The following is a 10,258-nucleotide window of genomic DNA, read 5'->3' as shown; positions in this document are numbered from 1 at the left end:
CACAGGTTTCTTCATATGGCTTGGTGGTTATCCGGTCTCATGCGTGTTTAGAAACAATCTACGCTTGATTGACATCCATGATTCTCTCAAACTTGCATTATATATTTACCTTCACTTTATTTTATCTCCAATTATGAGTGTGAATATTTGGATATAATACCTTCTAGGAGTTTCCTTTGGTCTTGATTGTACTTAGTCCTTTAAATTTAACAAGCCACGCTTGAAGTTAATCTTGGATTTTAGGCAACTTACATTTAAAATGGTAATCTTTTATGTCATTTTGTGGCTATATACTATCTTGCTGCTTTTTTGTGATGAGGCAGAGGAAACCTCACTGAAGGAAGATGAACTCCCAATGCCAAGAAATGTGAAAATAGTGTCTCTCTTGGTGAACCCAAAAGTTCCATTGTGGACGACTTTACTTCAGAGCAATGGTAATCCATGTTTCTTTCCATCCCTTGTAATGTATATATGAATCTTTTTTGGTTTTCAGGGTTTTAGAGTATACATTTGTGATAATATTACAGCCATGGGAAAACATCAGAAAGTTGAAGTAAATGAACGCCTGAGGTTCAGCAAACTTGTGGTGAAAGATGGTGAAGAAGAAGACGACAAATATCATGAGGTTGATTCTGATATCTCAGTTGCAGGTTCTGAATTTGATTCCCCCAGTCCTGTAAAGAATGATGAGAACAAACACGATGATGGTGATAAAATTAGCAATATAATGTCAAGGCTTAAGATTCTATCAATCGAAAAGGGAAGACACCCCATCAAACAGCTTCCAAATTCCTCTGATTCGGTTATAAATGAAAAGTTCAATCAACAGAAGCCGGGTGGAATCTTTAGTAGTAATCCAAAAGTTGTTAATGAAAATACTTTTCCAGAGTTTCAAATATCGAACAATGACATAAATAATTCCACTTCAGGAGACGAATTACCATTTTCTTTTAGTGATCCCAAGTTCGATTTTTTGTTACCTAGTAAGATTGCAAACATGTTATACCCTCATCAGCGTGAAGGTTTGAAGTGGCTTTGGTCTCTTCATTGTAAAGGGAAAGGTGGTATTTTGGGGGATGACATGGGCCTTGGGAAGACCATGCAGGTATGCATTTGTGTGTCCTCTTTTCTATATGGTTCATCTTGTTTTGTTTTCACTCAATAGACAGATTTGTAACATAGTGCAGAACTAATTTAATTCACTATATATAAGGTAGATCAATGACTCTAATTAATCTTTTGTGTTATTTCAGATATGTAGCTTTTTGTCGGGGCTATTCCACTCAAACTTGATAAAGAGGGTATTGATAATTGCTCCCAAGACATTACAACCCCATTGGATGAAAGAACTAGGTGTGGTTGGTCTTTCAGAGAAGACAGGAGTGTGAGTTTGTTTGATTAATTAACCGGTTCTATGCCTTTTTCTTTACATCTTTTGCTTATAGTTTTGCACTTTAGTGCCCATTAGTTTATTTTTTTACTTTTCAGATTCTTTGGGACTTGTGCAGAAGCTCAACAATATCAGCTCCAACATATACTCCGGGTAGTCTTTGACTTGATGTTTTCAACTCAAATTAAGATGCATATATAAAACATTTACTAGTATTCAGTTGAAGTTGATGCATACTGGTGGTCTAATTGTGATTTTTCATGATTTTTTTATGTAGGGTAACGCTATTCTTCTCACAACTTATGATATTGTTCGTAATAATATCAAGTCTTTATCTGGAGAACATGAAAAGATGGAGGAGGATGCTATTACCTGGGATTACATGATTCTTGATGAGGTATATTTTATGCTTGCAATAAGGGTGTTTTTCTTAATAAATGGTTGTTTATCGTGGGTGTTATTTTGCTTCATTTTAGAAAGATTTTGCAATAGACATTGTTTGATTTCTCATGAACATGAAGATCATTTGTTATATTAAATATCTTAATGTAGGGACATCTCATAAAGAATCCTAGTACACAAAGGACTCAAAGTTTGCTTAAGATACCTTGTGGTCATCGTATAATAATGAGTGGCACCCTGCTGCAAAATAATCTAAAGGTACGTATACATTTTTATTAAACTATTAATTGATTATGAATTACACAATAATTTATATCCAAATCCATTTTATTAATCATTTGCTTTGTAATTTAGGAACTGTGGGCTTTGTTTAACTTCTGTTGTCCAGGGCTTTTGGGTGACAAGATATGGTTGGTTTTCAGTTATGGTTTCAGTTGCTTGTTGTTATTTTCTTTATTCTTATTTTTATGTTATTTCACTATATTCTTTTCAGTTTTAAGCATAAATATGAGTTGGAAATCCGTCGGGGAAATTACAAAAAAGCATCTGATGAAAATAAGCGCAGGGGTTCAGTTGCTGCAAAGGTTATAGTTCCCTAGATATCATGGCAATAATTAATTTGATATGGTTGAAACTATAAAAATTTAAAATCTGGTTCTATATGGATCATAGTTTTTGTCTTTCTGAAATTCATCCAAACTTACAAACAGGATTTAAGAAATTGCATTCAGCCCTATTTTCTCCGACGTTTAAAAAGCGAGGTGTTTCGTGATGATGATGCTACAAACACTGCTAAACTTTCTAAAAAGAATGAGATAACTGTGTGGTTAAGATTGTCGGGTTTCCAGGTATTGACTATAAGGGTTTTTCACTATAAGATATGCTTTCTTTTACTTGTTTAATTAATGAATAAGTTTTAAAAGACATATGTTACATTCATGTGATATGTCCATCTCTTTTTGGCTGCAGCGCCAATTATATGAAGCCTTTTTGAATCGTGAGATCGGTTCACCTTTGGCTGCTGTCTCGGTATTGTAGTTGGTTTACCTTCTACTTCTATTTTGCTAGATTAATGTTTATGCTTACGTACATAACATTAATATATAGATTATCGTTTTGGTTAATGTTTATTCTTGACATATGTCGTTTTTTGGAAGTAGATATTGAAAAAGATATGTGATCATCCACTTCTCTTAACAAAGAGAGAGGTTAAAGATGTACTAAAAGGATTGAAATCAGTGCTAAATCCAGAAGATCATGCGGATGCTGCAGAGAGATATGACACTGGGGAAAATCATGACATCCTCTCATGCAAGATCTCATTTATTATGTCTTTGCTGGTTAGAACATTACATGCCCTTAGGTTTTGTTTCTTTTATTTTCATCAATCAAGTATTGTTATGGATAAATGATGTTATGGAAATATTTGAAAGATCATGTTAACAACGGAAAATTTGCACAAAAGGTGGGCATGTAACAAGAAAAGATTTTGTACATTAAGTTGTTCTTTTTGCTTTAAGTTGTCATGTCTCCAAAAAAAACAATAGCTTAATTAGTTGAATGTGTATTTTATAGCATCATGTACGATGTGATTTTTTTATTCTATTACAGGGTAATCTTATTCCGGAAGGCCATAAAGTTCTTATCTTTTCCCAGACTCGCATAGTGCTTGATCTTATTCAGGTTTGTTTCAATGCCTTCTCTTATATCTAAGAAGTAGCATGCTCACATAGGTTGCAAATTAGTTATTCTTATTATGCAGAAATGCTGTTATCTATACCTTGCAGGGTTTTAAGCAGATATTGCTTTATTTTTTTATTTTTTTTAGGATGCTCTTAATGCCAAAGGTTATAAGTTCTTACGGATGGATGGTACTACCAAAGATAGTGAAAGATTAAAGATTGTCCACGTAAGTTTTTCTCTTGTAGTGACTCCTCTAATCTATTTTAAATTCAGTACAAATGTGACATGTATCGATAACAGGATTTTCAAGAGGGTGTTGGAGCTCCGATATTTCTTTTGACTACACGAGTTGGTGGTTTGGGTCTTACCCTAACAAAGGCGGATCGGGTCATTGTGGTTGATCCAGATTGGAATCCAAGGTTGCTCTTCTACTTAGATTGTGATGAATGTTATTTTGGCTTTATATTAGCTGTCTCGATAAATTAGTTTTTCTAAATATATGAAAAAATGACTGCATACTTGGGGAAATGGAAGGAAAAAATAAATGAAGAGAACTTTGTAAAAGGCTAGGATTTAATGGGGAAATCCTTTTTTTCCTGACTTTCTCTATTAAGTAAGAAATAAACACCAATATATATAATATATGAGTGTTTCTTATTACTTAATAGAGAAAGTCAGGGAAACGATGCTTATTGGTTTCCAGATTAAGGTGTTGTTTCTTTTTGATTTAATGAAAACAAGAATTAATCGGGTAAGTTGTATATGGTTGTTTCTTTTTTACCTAATGCAGAAGAACAACCCAACACAAAAAGCCATAGAAATGAGGCTTCTTTTTCATTAAATCCTAACTTTTTTTAAAAAAATCCCTCATCTATGTCTTTCATCCATTTCGCCAAGTGTGATGTTAGTAATTCAAATATTTTTTTAAACTTCATTTAGCCATTCACCAGACACACTTAATGAGAAAAGAAAAGAAATAGTTCTTAACTTCTTATTAGAAGCTCTATAAATCCCATAAACATGCATGCTATATATAAAATCCAGTGACATTTTTATTTATTAATAATTATTGCAGTACTGATAATCAAAGTGTTGATCGTGCATATCGTATTGGACAGAAGAAGGATGTTATTGTATACCATTTGATGACTTGTGGTACCATTGAAGAAAAGATATACATAAAACAGGTTAAACATCATCTGATCTTTGAGTTCTTACTCATGTGGCATATAGCTTAATTATTGCTTAAATTTAATGACACAGATATACAAAGGGGGTCTATTCAAAAGTGCTACCGAAGACAAAGAGCAAATTCGCTATTTCGATTATTGGGTGAGTACTGGAAAGTTGGACATTATTCTTATTTTACTTCACTTAATAATTAATCAATGGGAAACAATACTCACATGTGCTTGATATCTCAGGATCTTAAGGAGCTTTTCAGTCTCCCTGAGCAGGGTTTTGATGTTTCTCTAACTCAGCAACAGTTACATAAAGAGCATGATTCTGAACACGAAATGTTTGTAATTCCTTTAACCCTTCATTTGAAATATGTTCACTAGCATGATATAAATTATTAGTTTTTTGATCTTTTGTAGAAGAAAATTTTCATTTACTATCTTATATGCTTTCTGCAAAACTATGGACATTAAGACCTTGTTTTTTCCCAAGTGTTTCCTGGATAAATGATCTGTAAAAGTTATTTGGAAAAAATGATGTCATACTTGGGGAAATGGATGTAAAATGGATGTAAAAAATAAATGAGGGCATAATTTAAAAAAAGTTCGGACTTAATGGGGAAAACCTCATTTCCCTACTTTCCCTATTAGACTGTTAAGTAAAAAAGAAACAAATTCTAAGTGACTTATGATCATCTCATTATTAGATAAACATGATACCTGGCTTTCGGTTTACTTTAAATTAACCATTTTATTGATATTCATTATTATAGGGATTCATCTCTCTCAGTTCACATAAAGTTTTTGGAATCTCTTGGTATTGCTGGTATTAGTCACCACAGTTTGCTCTTCTCCAAGACCACTCCAGTGCCAATCATGCAAGACTATGAACTTAGAAGGTAAGACCCCTTTCGGCTTTCAAGGGCATTTTGGGGTTTCTAGATTTAGAATTTTGGCACACGTTATTATAGAACTATTTTTGTCCACATGATGATTGTTTGGTTATTAACCTTGCTCAATCTACCTTGTGTGTTCAAGTAACCTTATTGCATATATCTTGGTAGTTGATGCCCATATTATATCGGGTTAGATGCCAGAAAATGCAATGTACGTGCATTTATTTTTGTTTATTATATCATTATATACTTTTTATTTCTTCCTATTATGTCATTTTACTTTGAAAAATCTACCGGCTGATTATGGAAATTTCATTCAAATACAAAGCCATTTTTACTGCTGTAATAATCTAGATTTTTAAAAGTATGTCCTAAAAAGAAACAAACTCAAAGTATAATGCTATAATAGAAAAAAAAATAAGAAGGATACTATCATACACAAATAAGTGAACGGATGTTGCTATTTCTTGCATTTCTTATTATATATCAAATGTTTGATGTTCTATAGTAGCTTGAATTTCCATATTTTTCCAGTTTTTATGATATAGTTGTTCAAAAAGTGTCCTCTATATGGATTCCTAATAAGCTCCTGGAATGGATTCTAGGATCAGGCAATCAATGTATCCAGGCAACACATTTTCACACTCCACACGTGAACGAAACATGGATACGTATGTCTTCTCAAAATCTCCATACTCTTACCTCAAAGCTCTTTGTTTTTCTATTCTTTTTATTGTTATAGTCTTCATTTTCAGTCGCTCTCGATTTTCTTTCAATCCAAAGGATTATCCCGTTAAAAGGAAGAATCTCTCCGGGTGTATTTCCAACAACCTGCCAGAATCAGAAATCAAACACCGAATTAACCTATCGAATATTTTTGCAAACAAGGTATCCTCTATCTCATTTACAAGTAAATGAAGCTAAATTTGTTGTTTATATGTATACGGCTTTGCTTCAATGTTCATAATGTTCTAGTTATGAAGCATCATCACGTTTAGCATGGCCTTTTCTTTTATTTTCCTTTTTGTCCGGACGAAATCTACACATGCATTGTTTCTCTTTTTCCCATTAATTGATGACTATATAAATGATGTTTTTGAGAAAATTACAGCACACTTGGGTAAATGAAATGAAAAGATAAATGAAGGAATTTTTAAAAAAAGTTAGGCCTGAATCCTTCAGGCCTACTATTTGAAACAGTAATACATTTGTATTAATTAATATGATATATGCATGTAATTAACAAAAGAAATACTAAATAGTTATAATAAAAACTTATTGTCCTTCATTTCTTCCAATTGAAGAATGACAATCCAGGTCCTTCTGAAACGTGGAACCAATCTTGGGCACATATAACAGCTTCTCTTAAATTATTGCAAAATGGATCAAGAACACGACCTTCTATGCTAAAAGTGGACTCCAAAGCAACCGTAGAAACTGGTATTGCAAGCACATCTCGTGACATCATACAAAGAGTAAGGTATAATTTTTGCTGATCCTTCCACCATTGCAAAAATGTCAAAATTTGATACACTTGGGTCGCACTCATCTTCATGCATGCTAAATATTATGAAATTGCTGTTTATCTTTCTAAGAGTGATATGTTATCCTCCTAAGTAATAAAAAAGAGGTAAAATTATAGGAAATAGCAATCTGTTGTACTTTACTTTGTATCCATTCTAGCAAGGAACTTGCATTTCTTTACTCATAATAGCAGTTTATGTTTCTTTATACATAAAGTACAACGTACATGCATTTCCTTGCCCATGATAGCATCATATTTGTATCTCTTTACGGGCAATAGCAATGTGTTAACACTTAACATATAAAACTGCATGACCTATATTGGTAGCGAAATGTAAGTACATTGTTGTTATGGGTACAAAATAGAATAGCATTGCCATAATCTGTAACAAATGAAAAATAGGTTGTTATTTTCTTGAAAATGAAAGTTAGGTTAACGGTCTGTGGCGAAAAACCTGAAGTGTAACCAAAGCATAGATTTTTACAATAATTGGTGCGTCAATTCATGGATATCTTGTGTATGATCATAAATCTTGATGATATCTAATCTTCAATTCTTGTGTGATTAATTCAGGAAATGGTTTCAAACTTATCGAAGAAAATAGAGAAATAGATTGGTAATATATCTATCTCTATAATTGGTGGTTTTAAAAGTATCATGAGTCCTTATGTTCAATTCATGTTCCACTGTACATGTCTTGTGATGTTGTAAAGATCATGGCTATTTTGTATACTTTTATGCAATCAGGTATGTTTACATGTAAGGTAAGCTTGATGTTTATAATCATGGATTTAAATTTAACTACTCTTGTAGATCTAAACTTACTTTAAACAGCTTGGAAGAAACGTGAATCAAAACTTTGAACAAGTGGAGTTTGATCATAACAAAGACAATAGAAAAAAAGTTACAAAGTATTAAAAACGATACTTTCAAACACAACACAGATGTGTGTGTTAGGTTGAAATGTTCTTTTATTTAGAACCGGAACAAAAGAAACCAACTTACACTCTATAGTACAAGAAAGAAAAAAAAAACAACCTTCTAGAACCTTGTAGACTAATAATTGTGAGTTCAATGGGAGAGTTGAATGAGGTGATAAGTTTATTTGTCATTCAATGGATTAAACTCTATCATAGTGAGATGTCATATTGACATTCAATGAATTTGGGGTTCAATGGCTAAACTCTTGGGAAAAAAGAAAATTTTTAATTCTTAAATATTTATTATAAATTAGCTTTTGTAATTTTCTATTGAACTTTGTAGAGTTCAATGCAGCGTAGAAAAAAATTGATAGAGTTGTATGAAATATAAAAATAGATATGGCAATCCACTGAAATCTACGGAGTTCAATGTATTGTGGATGCCCTGAGTATTAAGCACTACATCTCTTTGTTTTGTGGTGTCTTACAACTGAGACTATATTTATACTTAAACCAGCCTGCTATAGTTATTGTTACGATTTATTGTGTTCACCATGTGAACATAATATGTTATCATTCTCTTATGGTGGCTCAGTGGATTTTTATTATGCACCTACCAGTTTGTGTTTCATCTCACACTCTATTTTGTGGTGTTATACAACTAAGGTTAGAACCTCTATTAATACTTAAACTAGCATGCTATAGTTATTGTTTCCATTTATTGTGTTCATTGTTCACCATGTGAAGATAAGAAGTTATCTCAAACATGCAAACGAATGTAGGGTTTTCCATCTCATACTGAATCTGCTCTCTCTCTTCCTGAAATCGATTCAATCGATGACTATGCTTGATGGCCAAATCGATCCGTCTCATGGGTTACCCAGAAATCGATTTGTCTCTATCTAGATTCTCTACCCTGAAAGAAAAATCAGTCTCACCTAGAAATCGGTTTCAATCATGGTTTTGAAGAGTTGTCATCGGAAGAAATCAATTTTGATTTTGATTACAAGGGTTAATTTTGATTCTGGTACAAGGGTTTTAACTTGATTTCATTTTTGAGTTTTTCTTTTCTTTTTGATTTTCATGTAGGGCTCATGATTTTGTTACTCATTTTGATTTTCTAGTATCAATTTTTGAATGAGGGTTGCAATGGTTTGGATGGTGGTGGTGTTTTACAAGGTTGTAATGGTGGTTTCAATTAGGATGAGTGGTGGTTTTGTAGGGTTGCAGTCGTGGTTTTGCATTTGGTTTATGAAAATTTGAGCTTTCGTTATTCATTTTCCGATGATGATTGTGATGGGTGGTGGGTGGTGCAAGTGACCGATGAGGTGGGTAGTGGTGTTGCAGGTTGCTGGAAGAGAAAGGAGAAAAGGACACACGATCCTTTCTTTTAAATAATAAATAAATTACAAAAATTTAAAAAAAAAAAAAAGAAATATATAAGGGTATTAATGTCATTACACTTCTGATAAGGACTAAATCTGTAACAAAACCGAACCATAAGGATGGTCCGAGTGCAAAAAAAAAAAGGTTAGCGACCAAACGCGTAATTTTAATCAAATTATAGGGACGATTTTAGTAATTTACTCCTCTATTAAAGATACACCCCCACCCCAAGGATTTCTTTCTTTTATGCACTCCCGAATGAAATGGAACTTCCTATTGATGTGTTTGCATCTTCTGTGGAATGTCATTTTCTTCATCAATACGATTACCAATTTGTTGTAAAAAATTTCAACCGATCCTTTGTACCTGATAATTTTGATCAACAAACTTTATAACCATAAAACTCGACAAGTCCTCAATGTAGCTACCATGAACTCTGAATCACAAGATGACAACGTCACACTCCTCTGTGATTTCCATGTTATAAAGATTTTGTCGAGATAGAAAAACATTCCATTAATGTTTTTACACTCCATGGTATCCGTCGTTAAGTTACCATCTGAATAACTGATAAGTTTTTTATCTTTATCTTTCACAAGCTTTAGTTTTGGATCCATGGGACAAACTGTCGGGATGAAATCTTTCATACCATACTCCCCCAAAATCTTCTTAACAAGTTGCATTAGTAGCGTTTCTTCCTTCTTTAATGGCACTTTCTTTGCCCTTAAGATAAACCATGTGCTCACTTCAATCATCTATTTTTTTAGATGTGACCTTAAATTTTTAACGTGCACCAAACAACCAAGGTCTTTCAAGGCACAAAAATGTACATATCGAAGTCTTTTATGTTACAACCAACCGAGATCATCTTCCGTTGA

The 10,258-nt window shown here is 32.9% G+C and overlaps 1 protein-coding gene across 1 annotated transcript; it reads left to right on the top strand.

Moving 5' to 3' along the window:
- The first annotated feature begins 529 nt into the window (after positions 1 to 529).
- On the top strand, positions 530 to 7,875 carry LOC111917660 (protein CHROMATIN REMODELING 24). The gene is made up of 21 exons (XM_042900753.2): positions 530 to 1,105; positions 1,254 to 1,384; positions 1,489 to 1,543; positions 1,668 to 1,787; positions 1,943 to 2,050; positions 2,147 to 2,202; positions 2,286 to 2,376; positions 2,503 to 2,640; positions 2,762 to 2,821; positions 2,953 to 3,132; positions 3,404 to 3,475; positions 3,621 to 3,701; positions 3,776 to 3,894; positions 4,551 to 4,662; positions 4,739 to 4,807; positions 4,900 to 4,994; positions 5,427 to 5,552; positions 6,155 to 6,220; positions 6,305 to 6,437; positions 6,854 to 7,029; positions 7,648 to 7,875. Exons 1-21 carry the CDS (start codon positions 530 to 532, stop codon positions 7,676 to 7,678), a joined length of 2,595 nt encoding a protein of 864 aa, XP_042756687.2. The 3' UTR covers positions 7,679 to 7,875.
- The last annotated feature ends 2,383 nt before the right edge of the window (positions 7,876 to 10,258 follow it).

Source organism: Lactuca sativa, chromosome 3 (genome assembly GCF_002870075.4).
Source record: "Lactuca sativa cultivar Salinas chromosome 3, Lsat_Salinas_v11, whole genome shotgun sequence".
NCBI lineage: Eukaryota > Viridiplantae > Streptophyta > Magnoliopsida > Asterales > Asteraceae > Lactuca > Lactuca sativa.
The sequence above is the reverse complement of the archived record's forward strand: the minus strand, read 5'-3'. Positions and strand labels throughout refer to the sequence as shown.